At 51.1% G+C, this 19,916-nt stretch overlaps 6 protein-coding genes across 6 annotated transcripts; 4 read left to right on the forward strand and 2 right to left on the reverse strand.

Moving 5' to 3' along the window:
* Window positions 1–11: 11 nt before the first annotated feature.
* On the forward strand, window positions 12–1,665 carry AtWU_10866 (O-acetylhomoserine aminocarboxypropyltransferase/cysteine synthase family protein; the record flags this gene model as incomplete). The annotated part of the gene is made up of 6 exons (XM_035505968.1): window positions 12–61; window positions 132–186; window positions 249–332; window positions 414–773; window positions 847–1,415; window positions 1,482–1,665. The coding sequence occupies 6 exons, from the start codon at window positions 12–14 to the stop codon at window positions 1,663–1,665; spliced, it is 1,302 nt and encodes a 433-aa protein (XP_035361861.1).
* Window positions 1,666–2,918: 1,253 nt separating this feature from the next.
* Window positions 2,919–5,918, reverse strand: AtWU_10867 (Nrd1 complex RNA-binding subunit; the record flags this gene model as incomplete). Its single annotated transcript, XM_035505969.1, has 8 exons — window positions 2,919–3,220; window positions 3,276–3,480; window positions 3,536–3,704; window positions 3,768–3,801; window positions 3,891–4,937; window positions 5,085–5,187; window positions 5,468–5,713; window positions 5,799–5,918. 8 exons carry the CDS (start codon window positions 5,916–5,918, stop codon window positions 2,919–2,921), a joined length of 2,226 nt encoding a protein of 741 aa, XP_035361862.1.
* A 1,945-nt stretch (window positions 5,919–7,863) lies between these two features.
* cit1 (citrate (Si)-synthase CIT1) lies at window positions 7,864–9,672 on the forward strand (the record flags this gene model as incomplete). Its single annotated transcript, XM_035505970.1, has 7 exons — window positions 7,864–7,983; window positions 8,048–8,112; window positions 8,184–8,268; window positions 8,326–8,373; window positions 8,428–9,044; window positions 9,119–9,419; window positions 9,484–9,672. 7 exons carry the CDS (start codon window positions 7,864–7,866, stop codon window positions 9,670–9,672), a joined length of 1,425 nt encoding a protein of 474 aa, XP_035361863.1.
* A 1,812-nt stretch (window positions 9,673–11,484) lies between these two features.
* cocA (putative mitochondrial DNA replication protein (Yhm2)) lies at window positions 11,485–12,847 on the forward strand (the record flags this gene model as incomplete). Its single annotated transcript, XM_035505971.1, has 6 exons — window positions 11,485–11,566; window positions 11,639–11,663; window positions 11,729–11,747; window positions 11,805–11,901; window positions 11,979–12,651; window positions 12,793–12,847. The coding sequence occupies 6 exons, from the start codon at window positions 11,485–11,487 to the stop codon at window positions 12,845–12,847; spliced, it is 951 nt and encodes a 316-aa protein (XP_035361864.1).
* Window positions 12,848–15,029: 2,182 nt separating this feature from the next.
* On the reverse strand, window positions 15,030–16,668 carry AtWU_10870 (ubiquinol--cytochrome-c reductase subunit 2; the record flags this gene model as incomplete). Its single annotated transcript, XM_035505972.1, has 4 exons — window positions 15,030–15,125; window positions 15,206–16,047; window positions 16,133–16,307; window positions 16,402–16,668. The coding sequence occupies 4 exons, from the start codon at window positions 16,666–16,668 to the stop codon at window positions 15,030–15,032; spliced, it is 1,380 nt and encodes a 459-aa protein (XP_035361865.1).
* A 505-nt stretch (window positions 16,669–17,173) lies between these two features.
* AtWU_10871 (putative DNA directed RNA polymerase III subunit Rpc82) lies at window positions 17,174–19,308 on the forward strand (the record flags this gene model as incomplete). The annotated part of the gene is made up of 4 exons (XM_035505973.1): window positions 17,174–17,185; window positions 17,259–17,315; window positions 17,430–18,248; window positions 18,310–19,308. 4 exons carry the CDS (start codon window positions 17,174–17,176, stop codon window positions 19,306–19,308), a joined length of 1,887 nt encoding a protein of 628 aa, XP_035361866.1.
* Between the last annotated feature and the right edge of the window lie 608 nt (window positions 19,309–19,916).

Genomic DNA, 19,916 nt, shown 5'->3' on the forward strand with positions numbered 1-19,916 from the left:
ATAGCAGCAACATGTCCGAATCTAAGCAGCCCCATTTCGAAACTTTACAGCTTCATGCGGGGTATGTGCATACCGACCCCTCCATCGACCTGTCACACCAGATCCTCGTGCTGACATTGCTCTCTATCAAGTCATGAACCAGATTCTGAGACCCATTCGCGAGCAGTACCAATTTATGCAACCACGGTAAGCCAATATCTTCAAGATCTGGTATCATGTGCAGTCGATTCTGATCAGGTCTCTGTTAGTCCTACACCTTCAATGACTCCGCACATGGCGCCAGACTCTTTGGTCTCAAAGAGTTTGGCAACATCTATAGTCGGATTATGAACGTGAGTCTAGTCTTTACTCCCCTTATAAGCATTGCATCAATTGCTAGTTCTAGTATCAACTAACCTAGAAGAAATAAACAGCCCACTGTAGATGTCTTCGAGAAACGTATCGCTGCCCTAGAAGGTGGTATCGCAGCCGTCGCCGCCTCTTCGGGTCAATCTGCGCAGTTCATGGCCATATCTGCCCTTGCCCATGCTGGCGATAATATCGTGTCCACCAGTAACCTGTACGGTGGCACTTATAACCAATTCAAAGTTTTATTCCCTCGATTGGGAATTACAACCAAGTTCGTCCAGGGAGACAGCCCGGAGGCCATAGCTGCAGCCATTGACGACCGTACGAAGGCTGTTTACGTTGAAACTATCGGAAACCCCCGCTATAATGTACCCGATTTCGAAGCCATCGCCAAGGTAGCCCACGAAAAGGGCGTGCCCCTAGTGGTAAGTGTATATTTTAGGGCCCTCGTATAAATTCGGCAAGAGGATTTGCAACTTATATTAGGGTGCTATATAGGTCGACAATACATTCGGCGCCGGCGGCTATTATTGCCGTCCCATTGAGCACGGCGCCGACATTATTGTACACAGCGCCACCAAGTGGATTGGAGGTCACGGCACCACTGTTGCTGGTGTAGTTGTTGACAGTGGAAAGTTTGACTGGGGAAAGAATGCAGCACGCTTCCCACAATTTGTTGAACCTTCCGAAGGCTACCATGGCTTGAAGTTCTGGGAAACCTTTGGCCCCCTTGCTTTTGCCATTCGGGTGCGTGTGGAGATATTGAGAGATCTTGGATCAGCTCTGAACCCTTTTGCTGCGCAACAGCTTCTCCTCGGCATCGAGACCTTGAGTTTACGTGCCGAGAGACATGCAAGCAATGCTATAATACTGGCCAATTGGCTTCGCAAGAATGAAAACGTCTCTTGGGTCTCATACCCAGGATTGGAGGACCACCCAAGCCATGAGACAGCGAAGCGCTATCTCAAGCATGGCTTTGGTGGCGTTCTTTCTTTCGGGGTCAAGGGAGGTGCCGCCGCAGGCAGTCAGGTAGTTGACGGCTTTAAGCTGATCAGCAATCTCGCAAAGTAAGTCCAACTGCGGTGGGGCTGGACTCATCTGAAAGCTTCGGCTGCTAATCATGTCTTCTACAGTGTTGGGGATATGAAGACCCTCGCTATTCACCCTTGGTCCACAACTCATGAACAGCTTACCGTGCAGGAACGCATTGACTCAGGAGTCACTGAGGATGGAATCCGCATCTCGGTGGGTACTGAGCATATCGATGATATTATTGCCGACTTTGAGCAGTCGTTCAAGGCTGCTAGTGCTCTGTAAACTATGCTTTCGCTGGTTAAATTTGAACTCTTGAAGTCTGGCTGGAGAGGCAGTGGCTGGTTCTGCGCTCATTGCATAGGGACTTGGGGATTGGGTCGAATCAGACACCAGAGCGCAGACCCCTAAGCGACAACGCGCATGGGCAGGCACTGAGGAATCCCATTGCACAGGCGGGAACAGACACATCCATGATCTATTCTGACGATATTGAGATGATACCAATATGAAGCAGCTAGTTTTCAATAGCGAGCGGGCCCTTCGTAGAATCCTAATAAGATACTCAAATCAAGATAGTAAAGGAAAAAGACAATGTCTAATAAGGCCGCCTGGATGGAGCGCCTGCATCACAGTTTACTACAAGGCTGAGTTATAGACTACGGGCAAGCAGACACTGGATGGGTAAGATAAGAACCCAGAACCTAATACGTAGCGACCATTCATCATATACTAGCTCGTAATTTTGCTTTCAAACTGACTACAGAAGCAGCGAGCAGTGCGTACCAATTGCCCAAGAACGTTGATGTCTACGATATTATACAAGAAAAGTGATAGATCCGATCTCAGAACTTATGAATTTAGGTAAATAAGTGGGAGGTCAATTATGCACAGGAAGCGAAGAAGGAAAAGAGTTGGAAACGCAGGTGCAGAAGAGACACACGAGAAGCGGTTATCAGCCAACTAGCAATTCGTTTAATAGAAGGAAAAAGCAAAGGAGGAAAACACGGGAAAGTAATACATCACATCACAAGAGCCACCTGAGCGGGTTGTGAATACAGGTAGATAGGGAAGACAAGAAAGAAGCAAGAAGTGTAAGGAAACAGATCAGGTAAACTTAGACGCTGAATGGTTCAGCAAGTGTTCGAGCCAGCGAACTTCGGTCCACTCACTTCTCCAAAAAGCGCTGTGTGTCGATATGTCTGTTTATGCGAAGAATTGAAGCAACAAAGACATAGGGGGGATACATTGTGGAGCCACATGGGAGATGCTGTGCTCTTGACCCGCCCTGAGAACGCCCACTCATAAAGCGTATGCCTTCCGCTGAACAATGAATACGAAAGCGCCAACGCCGATTATTTTTGGGGGTGTGCGGAAACAGATTTACATGAGAACGTTGCAGAGGAGAAAGAAGGAGAAAAGAGATAGAGAGACAAATGGGAAGAAGAGACGAAGAGAAAATAGTGGTATCAAAACAAGGGAAGAACGAGATGATGGAGAGCAGGGGCTAATCGTCGTTGGAATAGCATGCTTCATAGCTAATTGCTTCCTTGGCCTGGAGGAGGCGGCTGTGCCGCACCGCCAGCTCCAGCTTGTGCTCCTCCCATCATAAAGCCGGGAGGGAACATGGGCATGCCGGGGAATGAGAAGCCGAAGCCAGGCACTGCAGGCGGGACACCGACATTGTTGGCATTGGGAATCTCCCGCTCCACCGAGCCACCCATGCCCATCCCGTTGGCAGGTCCATCGCGTTCTGGCCGACGGAATCGGTCCTGCTGCGTGCGGGAAGAGACAGGTCCACGCTTGCCGCCAGTGTCGGTAGCAATTCTTCTGCTGATAGCTGTTGAAAATCATTAGCTTCGTGGTCAATCAGAGTAGACATGGTGCTAACAAACCTTTGGAGGAGACACCAGCGCCGATCTCAATGTCGGGCTCCTCGACGACCATTCCAGACTCGATGGTCCTTCCGCCAGTGCCGCCATATTCCGCGGTGAGCATCCATTTCCGATCAGCCTCCGTAAGTCTTTCAATCGGAATCACACTGATGCCTGTTTGGTAATCGCTGCAGTCACGAGGACCGAATCCCACACCCCATCGAGTCTATGATATGAGTTAGCTGAGAAAGAACATGACGGGAAAAAAGTTGAGAGCTTACCCTGAGCTGCATGTCACCGGACTTGTAGGATTCCATGCCATCCCGTGCCATGACGGCATCCTGACGGCTGATCATCTTGATGAAAGCATGACGCTTGTCAATGTTGACGATGCATGTCTGGACGATGCCAAACTTGCTAAAGAGAGAGCGGAGATGCGCCTCAGAAGACCTAAGCGTATGTTAATACGTAGTCCAGTAGTTACTTGAGAGGGGTATGGGAGGGAAAACGTACGTAACACCACCAACGAAAAGGGTACGACTCAGGACTATACAACGGCCAGTTAGCAATCACGAACTTTGTTTTTGCCTGATTGGCTTCAGGAAGGGGATAAGATAAGTATGGGCAGAAACCAACCTTTAATGTTCCCTTGGCCAATGGAGTAATCCCACTCGATGAACTTAGGGCCTGGGGGAGGTAGGGTAGGATCCTTGCGAGGAGGAGAAGGAGTGCGACGACGGCGTCCAGGAGGACTGCGCTGGCGATACTCATTTCCTCTGCGACCGCGCGGGTCTCCACCACGACGTCCCGGGGAGTCGCCATGGTACTCACCATAGACAGGGCTGTCACGACGACGAGGAGGGGAGGCTTCACGACGTCTGTCCCAACCGGGGGAGCGAGAACGGCGGCGGTACTGGCCAGGAGGGGAGCGCATGTAATCGCGATCACGCTCACGGTCCCGGTCGAATTCACGTGACTGGGAGTCGGGCCGAGCGCCCCAAGCGTTGGCAACGGGCTGACCGGGCAGATTGAAAGGCGGAGGAGCCTGGCCGGCGGTCATTCCACCCATACCGGCGGCATTGGACAGGCTGAGAATCTGCAGGGCTGTGGCCCACTGCTCTTGAGGAATGCCTTGGGCAGCCAGCAATTGCAGGAGCTGGAGCTGCTGCTGCAGTGCATCAGGCCCGATCGGGGCAGTCGGCTGAGCCGGAGCTGCAGTCGCCTGCGGCAGTAGCGCGGCCAGTGGGTTTTGCGCTGCTGCCAACGGGTTGGGGGTGTGGTTCTGGCTCTGGGTCTGCGGCGGCGGCGGCACCAATGCCGGGTTTTGAGCAACGCTACTCAATCCCGCGAACGGGGTCGCCATGCTTCCAGCAGCATACGGGTTTACACCAGCCTGTCCATTCGGGCCCTGTGAAGCCTGGTCTACGGATGATGACGCGGGCTGCGGAACCGTACTTTGCTGGGTCAGAGCATTAAGAGGGTTAGTCTGTGCCGCCACGGCCGGGGCTGCGGGGGCTGTTGTGTTCTGCTTGGCCATGTCGGCCAGGGCCTTTAGAATACTGGAGGTGTCTGGCGCCTGTTGAGCAGAAGTGGTCGAAGGCACACCGTTAAGCGGCTGCTGTTGACCTCCCAGCGGCATGTAGTTGGGTGCTGGCGAGCCTTCCGGGGTAGTGGATTCCACATCTAGACAGCAGATAAAAGAAGAACGATTAGAGACTATACCAGGACAATTTTCCAAGTCAAGTGAAGACAGGCGGTTCTAGAGGGCCGCTCGGCTTGACCACGCCGAGATACAAGGACGCATCAGCTGGAGGGGATAATATTGCTTACTTTGTGATGGGGGTGCGTTTAACTTCTCCTTGAACGAGGCAAGCATGGGAGCAGGGAAAGTATAGCCCCGTTCCCAAATGTCGACCAGTTTCTTGATTTTTTCCTATAAGGAGAGGCGGACGTATACGTAAGTTGGACTATTCGTCACCAGACAACGATAGAAGAGAAAAACGAGGCAGAGAGGGGGAAGGGAGCACAGCGGCCACGAATACTATGCATGGCAGCTTGGGCTATACAGCAGGAGATACGGATATCAACTCTTAAAGCAGGCCACCACCAAGGGTTTCTTCAAAGCAAACCCCGGCTTCCTATCGGCCATATGCTTGCCCGCGGCCACTGTGAATGTTTGATGATATAATATGCGTATTGCATCTAGAGCGTACCTTTTGATCTTCAGGAGCGTTGTTTATGATGTCCGTCATGAGGACAGGTAGCAATTCGGTCACTCTGTTGACACCAGCGGCGAAAGTACCATCGGGAGCAGCACTACCGGATGGCTGTCCTGCCTTGCGCGCTGCTTCTACCCATTGTCGAGTTACAGAGTCTACGACATAGAGTACGCCCAATTTGTGTGTTCCTGGTGCCTTCTTGAAGTGTGTATAGATCTTCTGGATGAGAACGGATTCATTCTGTGACAAGAGAAGAACCATAAATTAGCATGAGATTCTATTGATGAAGCGTTTTGATGATAATGGCGGAAGTGGAAAGTAATACCTGAACGTTTGCCGTGCAAAGCGATGTAATACTGTTGATCTTAGAGCCTGAGACACCCGGGGGCTTGAGTGCCAGCATAGACTGGAGGTAGTTATCCAGTTCTGCTACAGCAGACGACATGGTGGACGAGATTTTTGGGTGTTGACTCGAATCCAGTACGGGGAGAACAGGATACACGCAACAGGTTTCTGTTTAGACTATCGCTTTTCAAGTATATGGTAAACGCGACCGGATAGTACCAAGTTCCCAATGAGCTGTTACTACTGGGAGATCCAGCGCAGCTAAGGTGGCGGTGATGCTTAAGAGAGGAATATCAGCAACCTGCAGGGTCGTGGCCTCCCAAATATGATGGAAAAGTGATTTCCTAAGCGGACTTCTGGTCGTGTCACTACAGACTCCACGAGCGTACTCTGGTGACCAGGGGGGCCTTCCGCCTACAGCTGGAGCACAGCCAAGCGATGCTGTCCAGGGCCTTGCAACTCGCGAACGAGTACGTGTACAGAGTACGACCTAAAAAAAGCGAAGAGCTGAGCGCAACAAAAAAGATGCAAAGGCGGATATTACAGAGTTGCCGACTTTGCTGCAGAAAAGAGTGGGTGGATGAGAAACGGTGCAGAAGAGATGAAGAAAGGATAGAAAGGGAGTTGAAAGGGAAGGGATTTCGTTGAAGGTAGTAAAGGTGGTCAGTCAGGTGAGGAGAAAAATCAGCATATATCTGCGCTAGGCTCGAACGGGCAGCAACACCTAAAAACAAGTGAGTGAGCCGGGTATGCCCAGCCATTTTTCTTTTCTTTTGCCTCAGGCTGCCATATCTGTATAGTAACACGTGATTTGCATTTTTTGAACGAGATATGCAATCCTTACATAAGTCCCGCCAAAGCATGAAACAAGTGCATGAATCGCAGTTCGGTGAGTCGAATGAGGTAATGCGCTAGGCTTCCCCATCATGTTAGGTAACCGATTTTCTACACAACAAATGATGACCGTCCCACCGTTTGAGAAACCTTACAGAGTACTCCATTAACCCCTGGAAACATTTACAACGGAGACACTTATCAAGTAGTTAACCATGAGAACTCTGTTCTTAGTTCTTACAGGCTAGGACTCAGGAATTTGGATACTTTCCCTTACTGCTTACTTCACTTTCCAACCGCAATCACGAGTATCCTTCACAGTTTGTACTAGTACCCCTTGTGACCATGCAAATCTTCAATCATGAGTAATAAAGGTCTGAACTTATATATGTCGAGCAAGGTGTGTAAGGTAATACCACTACATACTTGTATTGTTGTTATGGCTGGGGAAATCCGTGCCCATGGAAACTCAATGGGTGGGCAAAATTGTGGATGAGATGGCGACTGCCGACGTCACTAGCCATGGACCAACAGCTCTACTGTGGCACTCCGTTTACGGATGAGACGGCGCCGATGATCGTCACAATAATAGTAGCCCGAGGCGGCATTACAGTGCCTATATCTATATTCCAACACATGCATGGTTGACCGTTTGATCACAATTGACAGCTCTGGGCTTTGCTTTTGAACGGACACGCATAAGCTCGAGCAAGTATGAAAGAATGACATGGGTAGAACTCTAAAGGTTGTAATAGTAAATACATAGCGTAAAAGTACACGCAGACCAAGAAACAAAACGCAAGGAAAGAGAGGATTTTACTCCGGACTCCGTTCCGTACAACGGAATCAAGCGGGTAAGGGTCACCACCAAAACATGATGGATCCTTCTGATTGCCGCTGAAAAGCGCGCCGAAATCCTGGCTCAGACTCGGGACATCGGCCGGGTTGAGACTAGTGTGACCGTAAGATACAGCCGCCCACCATTACCGCACGGCGTTGCCGTGCGTTACCGTACAGTCCGCGTACCGGCTGTATTAGTACGGCCAGATGGAAAAAAAGGGCCGCGCAAAAGAGCTTCTCCATAACTTGGGAACACCGTGCGGCCCATCTTCCTTTTTCTTTTCTCCTACCGTGTCCTGATATACCCTCTTTCTCTCCTCTCTTTCTTTCCTTCCAACCACTCAACTTACTGCAAGTTGTTCACATTCGCCATGGCTTCCACCTTGAGACTGGGCACCTCTGCTCTCCGTTCCTCCTCCATTGCCGCTAAGCCGGTTGTTCAGTCTGCTGCCTTCAATGGCCTGCGCTGCTACTCTACCGGCAAGGCCAAGGTTCGTTCTACCTCGATAACAATCATTCCTCGAATATTCATACTGATGCTTCTCTGGTTTATAGTCCTTGAAGGAGACTTTCGCTGAGAAGCTCCCTGCCGAGCTCGAGAAGGTCAAGAAGCTCCGCAAGTACGCACAGCTCCCCGTCCGACCCTTTTCTCTACAGCAGGCCTTGTTAACCAGTCAATCAATGTTTGTAGGGAGCACGGCAGCAAGGTCATCGGCGAGGTCACTCTTGACCAGGCCTATGGTGGTGCCCGTGGTGTTAAGTGCCTCGTGTGGGAGGTATGATGAGGACCTGGTCAATAAATCTTGAGGAGACTGTCTAACTGACTTCGATAGGGTTCCGTCCTCGACTCTGAGGAGGGTATCCGTTTCCGTGGCCGTACCGTAAGTTGCGAACAACCGAAGAACTATTCGAAATTTATACTGACAGTACTTTAGATCCCCGAGTGCCAGGAGCTCCTCCCCAAGGCTCCCGGTGGTCAGGAGCCTCTTCCTGAGGGTCTCTTCTGGCTCCTCTTGACTGGCGAGATCCCTACTGAGCAGCAGGTCCGCGACCTGTCTGCTGAGTGGGCTGCCCGCTCCGACCTCCCCAAGTTCATTGAGGAGCTCATCGACCGCTGCCCCAGCACCCTCCACCCCATGTCCCAGTTCTCTCTGGCCGTCACCGCTCTTGAGCACGAGTCTGCCTTCGCCAAGGCCTATGCCAAGGGTATCAACAAGAAGGACTACTGGAACTACACCTTCGAGGACTCCATGGACCTCATTGCCAAGCTGCCCACCATCGCTGCCAAGATCTACCGCAACGTCTTCAAGGATGGCAAGGTCGCTCCTATCCAGAAGGACAAGGATTACTCCTACAACTTGGCCAACCAGCTCGGCTACGGCGACAACAACGACTTCGTTGAGCTCATGCGTCTTTACCTGACCATCCACTCCGACCACGAGGGTGGCAACGTCAGTGCTCACACCACCCACCTTGTTGGTAGCGCTCTGAGCTCCCCCATGCTCTCTCTCGCCGCTGGTCTGAACGGTCTGGCTGGTCCTCTCCACGGATTGTAAGTTTCAAATTCTTTCGGTTTCCATCAAATCGAAGCGATCTCGCTAATGTTTTCTTTTTCCAATCGCACAGGGCCAACCAGGAAGTCCTTAACTGGCTCACCAAGATGAAGGCCGCCATTGGCAACGACCTCAGCGACGAGGCCATCAAGAACTACCTCTGGTCCACCCTGAACGCCGGCCAGGTCGTTCCCGGATACGGTCACGCCGTCCTTCGTAAGACCGACCCCCGCTACGTGTCTCAGCGCGAGTTTGCTCTTCGCAAGCTGCCCGATGACCCCATGTTCAAGCTGGTCAGCCAGGTCTACAAGATCGCTCCTGGTGTCCTGACCGAGCACGGCAAGACCAAGAACCCCTACCCCAACGTCGATGCTGTAAGTTGCCTCATAAACCTGCGCTCCAGTTGCATGCGCGACCAGTGTACTGACCTGTATGTAGCACTCTGGTGTCCTCCTTCAGTACTACGGCCTGACTGAGGCCAACTACTACACCGTCCTCTTCGGTGTTTCCCGTGCTCTGGGTGTCCTTCCCCAGCTGATCATCGACCGTGCCCTTGGTGCCCCCATTGAGCGCCCCAAGTCCTACAGCACTGAGGCTTTCGCCAAGCTTGTTGGTGCTAAGCTGTAAATGAGTTTGGGATGACACGAAAAACCGGAGGTGATTCTTATTTCTTTTTACGATAAACACAGCATCTTGTATTATGCCTACCCTGTTCTGGTTTAGTATTTTTGTGACTGGGGACGATTTTTAAAGTGTTGGGGTTTGTTCGATTAATGTATGATAGGACACGGTTCGAGCGGGCCTTGTAACAAACAGCACTTGAGAAATTCCAAGTCAATCGTCTTCTGATTCTTATTTCGTATTAGACCCCGGGATAGTTGTGTCGCGGAGTGACAGACAAGCAAGCGTAAGGGGGACGAAGAGGGGCAAGCTGACATTGCAAGTCGGATGCCGAAGATAAGCATCAGGCAGGGAGAGGTCAAGAGGGGGGGATCGGCGCGGTCGAGAAACATACGTGATTAGTGCCACCAGTGTCGAGCTGGCTGCAGGTCTGCATATCGGTCAAATCATAGGCCGAAGGTGGAAAAGCTCCGCGGACTGATCGTCGAACAACATAGCCAGTCAGGCAGCAGGGTAAATTGAAGATGCATCGGGTTTCAATCAGGGTTCGGAGAATGATTTGGACCTTTACATTGTCTTATTTAGATACTTTATTCAGCCTACGCTAACTGCAGAAGTTCGGGGCGCCATTGGTGACCTCCGGAGCACTCCATCGTTCAAGCGGAACAATACGAGCTACGGACCGTGAGTGAGGTAAGCCAGACTGGAATTTAGATCAGAAGGACTAGATAGTCATATGAATGAATGGTCTACTCCGGGAAAATCTAAAGGAATGATGAGTATGATGAGTACTCCGTATGAGACAAGCATATACATAGTAACTACTACTACGGGCGCCGTAGTCCGGGCGTATTCAGAGATCCTGGCGGATCCTCCTTCTGATCCTCCCATGATCGTGGTTGCTATGGGGGGAGGGCGGAAGGGAGGGGACTACTCCGTACTCCGGACTACCTCTCTCCCTTTTTGGTGCCAAGTAGGTTAGTAGCAGAATCTAGATGTGATTATTATTATTGTAGGAGGTAGATAGATACTCCATAGATAGATAGTTTGGGACTACTATCATTCCAGGGCCAGCTGGACGTGGGTCCCCCCGATCGACCCTCTCAACCGTTTCGGAAAATGAATGCAGCTCCAGGGTGTTTGTTGGGGGGGAGCCCGGTTTGCTCCGGGCCTCAACTGAAGCCCTCGGCTGTGGCTCACCGCCGGGCCCGAAGCAGGCTAGTGGCCGCTGTGCCTTGATCAGGTTTAGCGCCATCCCCAATCGGCCGATGGCGGGCGGTGATTGGATCTCATTGGGTTCCTGGTTGTTGCGGTGGTGAGTGTGCTCATTACTACGGAGTACTCCTTGGTACGGAGTGCTTGGATGCGCCCACGCCAGACAAAAAAAGCAACTCTTTGACCTGCAATTGGGAGAAAAAAAACCACCATCTTTTATTGATAGGTACGTATGCTCTACCTGGAAGGCCGTCCCACCCCCTCGTTGATCCTTCTTATAATTTCCCTTTTTCCTCTTTTTTCTCCTTCATCTTCTTCCCTCATCTTCATTCATACATACATACTGCTGCTTCTACCGTACATATACTCGATACCTTCCCCGGAGCTACCTGCTTACTTGGCCTGTCCTCCTCATCAGTGTCACCTACCTCCGAACTCACCTTCTTCCATCCACAAACAACCAAAACCAACTTCGTTTCTGGTCGTTCGTCCTTGACGTTTCCGACCCGCAGACTACCTTCCGATTCTTCGTGATCCCTTAAGGCGACGAAGCCCCCAGATTTCCCTTGGTCAGGGCCCCTTTCAGCGCTCCCAAGGTCAGATATGTCTACCGCTACTGCCGCGACGGCCGCCACTGGCCAGAAACAGCTCGAAAAGAAGCCCGTGAAGTTCAGCAATCTGCTACGTATGTAATATCTGCTACAACCCCGGACGATTAGCGTTTTGAAGGAAATTGGTTCTGATGGCATTGCTACAGTGGGTGCTGGATTGAACCTCTTTGAGTATGTTTTCCCTTCTCACCCGCTTCTTCCAGCGCACCGTGTGTTTCATAACTAACATAGAATAGGGTCACCACTTTGGGTCAGGTACGAAGCAATAACCGAAGCGGCGATTGTCGGCTTATGCTAACTCCATTTCAATAGCCGCTGGAAGTGATCAAGACGACCATGGCTGCAAACCGGGGCGATAGCTTCGCTGGTGCTATGGGTCGAATTTGGGGCCGTGGCGGGATCCTCGGTTGTGAGTGCTCTTTCCTCCGCTTTCGCTTTTCCGACTAGTGTGGGGTAGTATTGTCTGACACTCGTCATTTACTCTAGATTATCAAGGTCTCATTCCGTGGGCCTGGATTGAGGCCTCCACTAAGGGCGCCGTCCTCCTCTTCGTCGCATCGGAGGCGGAGTTCCGTGCCAAGGTGCTTGGTGCGCCCGACTTCGCCGCCGGTATCGCTGGAGGTATGGTCGGTGGTATCGCACAGGCATACGCGACCATGGGTTTCTGTACCTGCATGAAGACCGTCGAGATCACCAAGCACAAGATGGCCGCCCAGGGCGTCAAGCCCCCCAGCACCTTCGCGACTTTCATGGATATCTACCGCAAGGAGGGCATTCGTGGTATCAACCGTGGTGTCAACGCCGTTGCCATTCGCCAGACCACCAACTGGGGATCCCGCTTCGGTTTCTCTCGCCTGGCTGAATCCGCTATTCGCAAGGTCACCAACAAGGATGAGGGTCAGAAGCTCAACGCGTTTGAGAAGATCCTGGCTTCCGGTCTCGGTGGTGGTCTCTCTGCCTGGAACCAGCCCATTGAGGTGATCCGTGTCGAGATGCAGAGCAAGACTGATGACCCCAACCGCCCCAAGAACCTCACCGTGGGCAAGGCCGCCAAGTACATCTACGACCAGAACGGCATCAAGGGATTGTACCGGGGTGTGGCTCCCCGTGTGGGTCTGGGAATCTGGCAGACCGTCTGCATGGTGGCACTTGGTGACATGTAAGTGGAACAAACTTTCCCCTCTCTTGCATTATCAATACCCCGGGCGGAGCACTTCCTACGGGGGTGGCGCCCCGATCTTCATGTGATAACCGAGGAGTGAACTGGAGCTAACGTGTGGGTCTCCGTTACCCCGAACAGGGCCAAGGAAGCAGTCGAAAAACTGACGGGCGACAAAGTCACCGCTAAGCACTAGAGAAGGTTTGAGATACCCTTCTGCCATGCGCGGTCTCGGTCGGAGGAGCGGATGCTAGATAATCTTACCCATACGGTGTGGAACTTGCTCGGTCCGTAGCCAGCTATGCATAGGTGCCGACGAGCATGCCGCAAGAAAGTCTTATGAAACCAAAACTACCTTAGCATAATAATGTTAATATACTCTATATACCATACCATTAGGCCATCTTTGACCATAAGTTGGGTATTCATCGGAGAGATCCACATGCACAAATGCCCACCTGTATTCTGACGCCTTTCGTTTGTTTGTTATGCATTTTCCCAATTTATCAAATCCACATATCCCGTGTTACCGAGGAAGAACAGAGCGGAATAGATACACAGTAGAGCCAGCCACCACATACCTAGGTAGATTCACAAGCTCGCTACTATCTTACCGGCGTAAATGCCCGTCCTGCCTACTCTCGGCTGAGGTATGACAGTCTCCAGTCAGCCAACGGCCCCTTCGGGAATGTGGGCAAGCCCGGGCTTCTCCCCTTCCCACACGGCTATCTTAACACAGTCTTAAAATGAAAGTGACAATCAATCAATCCATCCGTCCGTCATCTGTCATATTGCGCGGGTTTAATCTCTTCCAAAACCCGATTTCCAGGGCCGGTTGGCTGACACCCACAGCCTTACCATCCGATCATCTTACTAGAATATAGTATAGACTAGTACGCATGTATCCAAAATACAGACCTTACCCCTCTCCTCCTCCTTCTAAAACCAGAAATTTCCGATATCGCATATGATAATATAGACTAGTATAGTATATGTATGTACTTTTGTTCGAATTATGATACCTTTCTTTTTTTTTTCTTCTCGGTGAACCATCTACGGTAACTATCCTCCGAGCATCCCAGTCATGGCTTGCATATGATTATGATGGCGTGTCTCACTAATTAGTACTGCATATGTATGTGGGCATCCCTGTTCTAATTTGGGTCAGGTGATTGACGGCATTATGGGTGTCGTAAGCACGTGTGTCTTAGTTTTTCAGTTGAATGCCCATATCTATGGTATCTATCTATTCATTTGTCGATTTACTTTGTGATTGGATGTATCTGTGTGGATTGTGTATGTAGAAATACTAAGTAGTAAACAGTGCGGGTGAATTCTAGGACGAGTCGATGGTTTTATGTACAGTACCTTTTTTATATGAAGGAATCATCTATAAGTGCCTGTCTTTTATTGGGTGGTTGCGGGTTATTTCATTGTGAAGGAGTCGTGAATGTGAAAGTGAAAGAGGAAGACGGGTGACCTTGATATTTTCGTGGTAGGGCAGTCGGGAGTTGATAAGTACTTAGTACGTCAGTACTGGTAATTAGTATCAGCAGACAGGTAGGTAAGACTGGTAATATAGCATTACTATGCATATGCTGGCCCATTATAATAGCATTGATACTATTTCTGTGTTGATATTGATAGTAGTAGAGTACTAGTATATATATTACTATGTTTACATCATTGAGTTAGAAGCGGAAGGTGCCGCAGTCGAACAGTATTACCGATGCTGATAATAGACTCTATTGATAATGTCCACAAGAATGACTTCAATTAGTATTTTTTTGCCTATCGATTGGTCACAAACTTGTTGAGACGGTTTTTTTTGGGGGCATGCTCATGCTTTGTGTATCGGGGTGTCGGGTTTCATTTCAACGCTGAGTATCATGTGGTGTAGATTTGATATGAGATGGTTATCACTTAGCTGCTACTGAATGAAAATGGTGTAGTACTACTATATGATATATATATACTGGGGGTTATGGTTCCATGATGGTGTAGTACCAATACCATATTAGACGTGCCTAATACTACTAAGGCTGATAAAATATATAAGTATATCCCTCCATTTATCGGATATATAGCAACAGCAAGGAGGAACAGGGGAAATCATATACCGGATAAATCAAATTCGATACATTTTGCAAATTGTGTCTTCCAAAACTATTCACAGTAAGTTACTGCAAGCAGCCTACATCGCAGCGAGAGAGGTATTGAACAAAGATGGGTTAAGGTACAATTGTATTACAGACACACAACTACAGCCACATCACAAAAGAGAATATCTGCGGAAAGGTCGATCTAGACACATGATAAAAAATAGAGGGGGTGTTCGGTTTTTTCCAAAGCCAGTCTAAGATGTATTGTATACATGTTTAAACAGTCAGACCAAGGTCCTCGCTGTAGGGGAGCTGGAAGAGGTCTCCAACAGTGGCGACGGAGGCCTTGCCAGACAGGAAAGACTTGGCAACCTGCGTATAAAACATTAGCCATTGTTCCCCCAAATAATTATTGCCGCAAAAAGCAAGAGGAGGTGAATTGATAAACTTACATCCTGGACCTGAGCCTCAGTGACGGCATCAATGCTCTGAGCAACCTCACCAATCTGGTAAGGCTTGCTGCCGTTGATGAGAGCGGAACCGGTAGCCTCGACACCAGTCTCAAGGGTCTGGGCGGACTCGAGAGCGCGGAACTTGGCGAGGGCAACGGCCTTCTTGATCTCCTCGGCGGCAACCTCACCGGCGGCAACCTTCTTGAGAAGGTCGACGGCGTTCTTACCAACAGAAGTGATCTGGTCGGCCTTACCAGAGAGAGCAATGGTGAAGAGACCAGCATCCGAGTAGGTAAGGTTCTGGGTCGAGGCACGGACCTGGGAGAAGCCCTGGGTGGCCTGGGCGAGGAGGGAGAAACCGGGGGTCCACTTGATGGAGGACTCACCACCCAGGAGGGCAGCGAGGACGGAGGCCTCGGGCTTGTAGGCAGCGGTTCCGAAGGCACCGGAGCCAGGGAAGGCAATCACAAGGGCGTTACCGGCCTTGGTGGAGACACGCTGCTCACCACCGTAGTACTTGGAGGCAGCGCTCTGGAGCTGGGCACCGCTGGGGACGGCCTTGAAGAAGTCACCAACCCACTTGGAGACGTCGGCGGAGCTGGCACCGCTGCCAACAAGAGCGATGTTGGACTTGGCAAAGGCCTGCTGAGCGTACTCAGCCAGAGCCTCAGCGGAGAGGTACTTCTCGAGGGGAACGGTGGTCGAGGGGGTGATGCTCTCACCCAGGCCACGGTGGAAGGCGACGGCGTGAGCGGCATCGACAGCGAGGGCCTCGGGGTTGGCGGCAAGGGCCTGTTGTCTGTACTTGAGGGTCTTGAGGACAACCTCACTCAACTCGTGGGCTGAGAAGCCGAATTAGACCGGTTCGTCTGACATTTGGAGGAGGGGGAAGGGGTGGCGGTATATTCCCGTTGTCTCCTTACTCACCTGCAAACTTGGTCTGAGAAGCAACCTCGGCGAGAAGTTCAGCGAAGTAGGGGAGATCGCCAGAAAGGAACTTGGCCTTGAGGACGACGTTCTCGCGAGAGTGTGTAGAGGAAACTTCACCGCCCAGCAGTTCGACTTCCCGATTGATCCGCAGTGCCGAGCGCTTCAGCGTAGACTGTTACATTGATAAGAAGAATTGGTTAGCAATTGCCTTAGAAAATAGTGTAGCAGAGAGCGTGGATGTCGGATTGAAGCCAGGAAGGACGAACCTTGAAAGCGAACTGTTCGAGGGCATCGGAGAAGCCAGGGACGGGCTGGTAACGGGGACCAGCCTTTGCAACCAGAGCAAGGGTGCTGGTAGGGCCAGCAACTTCCCGGTTGGCGACCTTCACACCAGCAGACTCAGAGACATCGTACTGGAGACCAGGAGTGGCAGCAGAGGCCATGCCCCGACGGCTGCTGGCGCCAGCAGCAGAGCACTGCTTCTGGAGCGCACGGGGCGCATTCCGGCTGAAAGTAGACCGCGACAGCATCATCGCATGTGTGAGAGGAATAGAGGAGGGCGAGGAGAATGGTTAGCCGAGAAGCTCGACAGCAATTGGGAGGGTTGAGAGGAGTGGGAGCAGGGGAAGGCTGCTGGCGGTCGTTGGGCGGATCAGAAACGATGTCTGAAAAGCTTCAAGATGCCGGCTGGTCTTGATTACTCGCCCCGTGATTGGCCCGAAATGCGAGTGCGGGCGGAACCGGCTTTTCCTCGTCCTCCGGGTCACCTGATTTCTTATGTGAGCAGTTGTCCTGTGCAAAGTAGTAATACATTAATGCCTCAGGCTGACAATCACCATGACATTTTGCAGATCACGCTTTCTCTCCTTCTCCGATTGCCGAAAAAAAGTATCCCCAATCTTGATCATCGTTGCTCCGGCTTCCCCATTTCGCGCCTGTCGTTCCTTTCTTGCACTTTACCTCATGCGATTCCCTCGGTGACCTTCCCCTTCCTTCTAGAGAATTGAAGCTTTTCGCATTCTCTAGAAGCCATCCATCATGACTTCCCAAGTATGCGATCAATTCCCCCTCCCCTCTCTTCCCGCCCCTCATCTTTAACCACTGCTAATGGTCCGAGTAACAGTACGCGGCAGAGCTATGTGCGCTCTTGGTCGAGGATAATTTTGGGGAGCTTTTTGCGGTATGCTCGCTTTTGCTCACTTGGTAACCCGCTGCATCCATGAAAAACCATATAGTCGGTGTCAATTTGCGGGCCACATCGAGCAACAGGCTGACCGTCATCCGTCTTCGCCAGCGTATCTTTTCAACCCTCCAGCGCTATGACCGGCTCTCATTACCGCGACTAAAGTTTTACTCGCGCCTCTCCGATCGTCAACTTCGTCATGGACTTTCCGCCATGATTCAACACCACCTGGTGTACCATTACACTTCCTACGACGATGGCGTTACCTATTACGAACCAAACCTCCAGGCTGCATATTACCTTGTTCGCTCTGGCAAGATCCTGGAGTTCATTGAAGAACGGCTTGGGAAGTATGCGGCTACCCTTATGGAAACCATTATGTATCTCGGACACGCACAAGTCGGCCACCTCGAAACCATCCCGGAACTACAACCCGCACCACCTAAAGCGAATGGCGTGAAACAGGAAACCGAAGGTGAAGAGACCGAAGAACAGATGAATGGCGATGATGAGCACACCTCCGAACAGCCGGCGCTATTACATCCTACCCTGAAAATCCTGGCTTCCCACGGCTATATCTTTCGTGTGCGCGATGCGCAATTCCAAAGCTACGCTGACAACGCCCTGGATGCGGAACGTGCCATTAAGTCGCGACCTGATGTCAAGCAGCTAAAGGGTAAGAAGCTGGACGAAACAGTCCTGGAAGGGACTCTTACTCTTCTGAAGGAAAGACTCGATGGGGACCTTACCCGCGGGCTCATGCATAACGGGTTACCACGGGGCGCGAAGAGGAGGCATGGTATCGGGTCTGCGGATGCTTCAAACAAAAAGGCACGGATGGACTACGCCGATGCTGATGAGGATGATGATGAAGAGGAGGAGAATGAATGGTCGGATGACGAGATGGGTGGGGATACCACTCCCATGGAGGTGAGACTCTGCATAAAACTCTCATATATATCCGCTTGACTGATGGCTTTGTTCAATATAGTTGGCTACTGTTGTCCGCGTGAACTATGAGAAACTCGACGTTGCTCTTCGGAACCGACGGTTTTTAGATCTTGCGGAGATGAACTCATCGCCAGCAACCGCACAGGTCTACGAGGGCCTCCTACGACGCATAGAATACCAAACCAAGCAATGCCGAGATAGTGCTGAGATACCGCGCGAAGGAGAGGAAGGCGAGCAATACTCTGTCCCCATCGCTCTTAGTGCGGTGACAGAAGAAGTCGACCCGCAGTTGGACCTTGCAGGCTCCATTGGTCCCATGGAGATACCACAGGCCATCAACAAACGTGGGAAACGGCCTTTGGAGGACAGTGTCAATGGAACCGACCGTGAAGGATCAGAAGCCCCAAGCCGCACCTACGAGGTAGACCAACACCTTTCTCTGCTCTCGCAGCCCCCCTACAACCTCACATCTAAGCGCCTACTTTCCGGACTCATCACCTGGACCGTCGAATTCCGACACCTAGCGCGCAAGCTCCGCCACCTAGAACTGGAACGAATGATCGAAGCCCGCTACGGCGACGTCGCTTTACGAGTGATCCGCGTACTCCACGCCAAGGGCAAGCTCGACGAGAAGCGCCTACAGGAAATCAGTCTTCTCCCCTTCAAAGACCTGCGTCAAGTCCTCGCTAGCATGCAGTCCGGTGGATTCGTGGATCTGCAAGAAGTCCCCCGAGACGCACAGCGACAGCCCTCTCGCACGATCTACCTCTGGTACTACGATCCGGACCGCATCCGGAGCAGCATTCTGGAGGACACGTACAAGGCTATGTCAAGGTGTATGCAACGCCTGCGCTTCGAGCGGAACCGACTCAAGGAGTTCCTGGAGAAGACGGAGCGGAGTGACGTAAAGGGCAATGAGGAACGCTATCTATCTCAGGCTGAGTTGACCCTATTGGAGCAGTGGAAGGCTAAAGAGGCCTTGTTGCTTGGAGAAGTGGCCCGGTTGGATGAGATGGTTGCGGTCATGCGAGACTACTGATTGGAATGATCGATTGCATCCCCTTTTCTTCTTCTATGATCAAGGAATATGACGTTTGGAACGATTCCACATATCAATGCTGTATGTCTCAGGCATGCATATTATATTATATACATCTAGATGAGTTGCCATAGGCAGTCTGCATCCAAAGCCTTTGCTGGCTTTTGCCTACGTCAATGTATACTATCAATACCAAAGTAACCTCCATACCCAATCTTATTTCACGAAAATACCGAGAAGTTGCGTTCAAGATACAGTAACATTAGAAAAGAGGAAAGATCCCCGGAAGGAAGTGAAACACGCCCGCGCGACAGGATACCTTACGTGAAAAGGCTCAGCTAGCTACTGCCACCACGAACGAAGCCCTGCCAGAAGCGGGAAGGGCCGAAGAAAAGCAATAGGGCCATGTACAAGAAGTGAAAAGGGAACAGGAAATGGCAATGGAGAAGAAAAATGCAGCTTACTCCCGGAACCCCTTCTCATTAACCCGTGCGAAAAGAGACAAGAACCACCCCGTTTATTAACATTTCCAGAAATGACAGAAGCAGCCACCGTAACTCACAAAATAAAAAGCCATCAAGATACGTGTAACGTCACCCGACGCTTCC

This window comes from Aspergillus tubingensis (assembly GCF_013340325.1).
Source record: "Aspergillus tubingensis WU-2223L DNA, scaffold_15, whole genome shotgun sequence".
In the NCBI taxonomy this organism is placed as follows: Eukaryota; Fungi; Ascomycota; class Eurotiomycetes; order Eurotiales; family Aspergillaceae; genus Aspergillus; species Aspergillus tubingensis.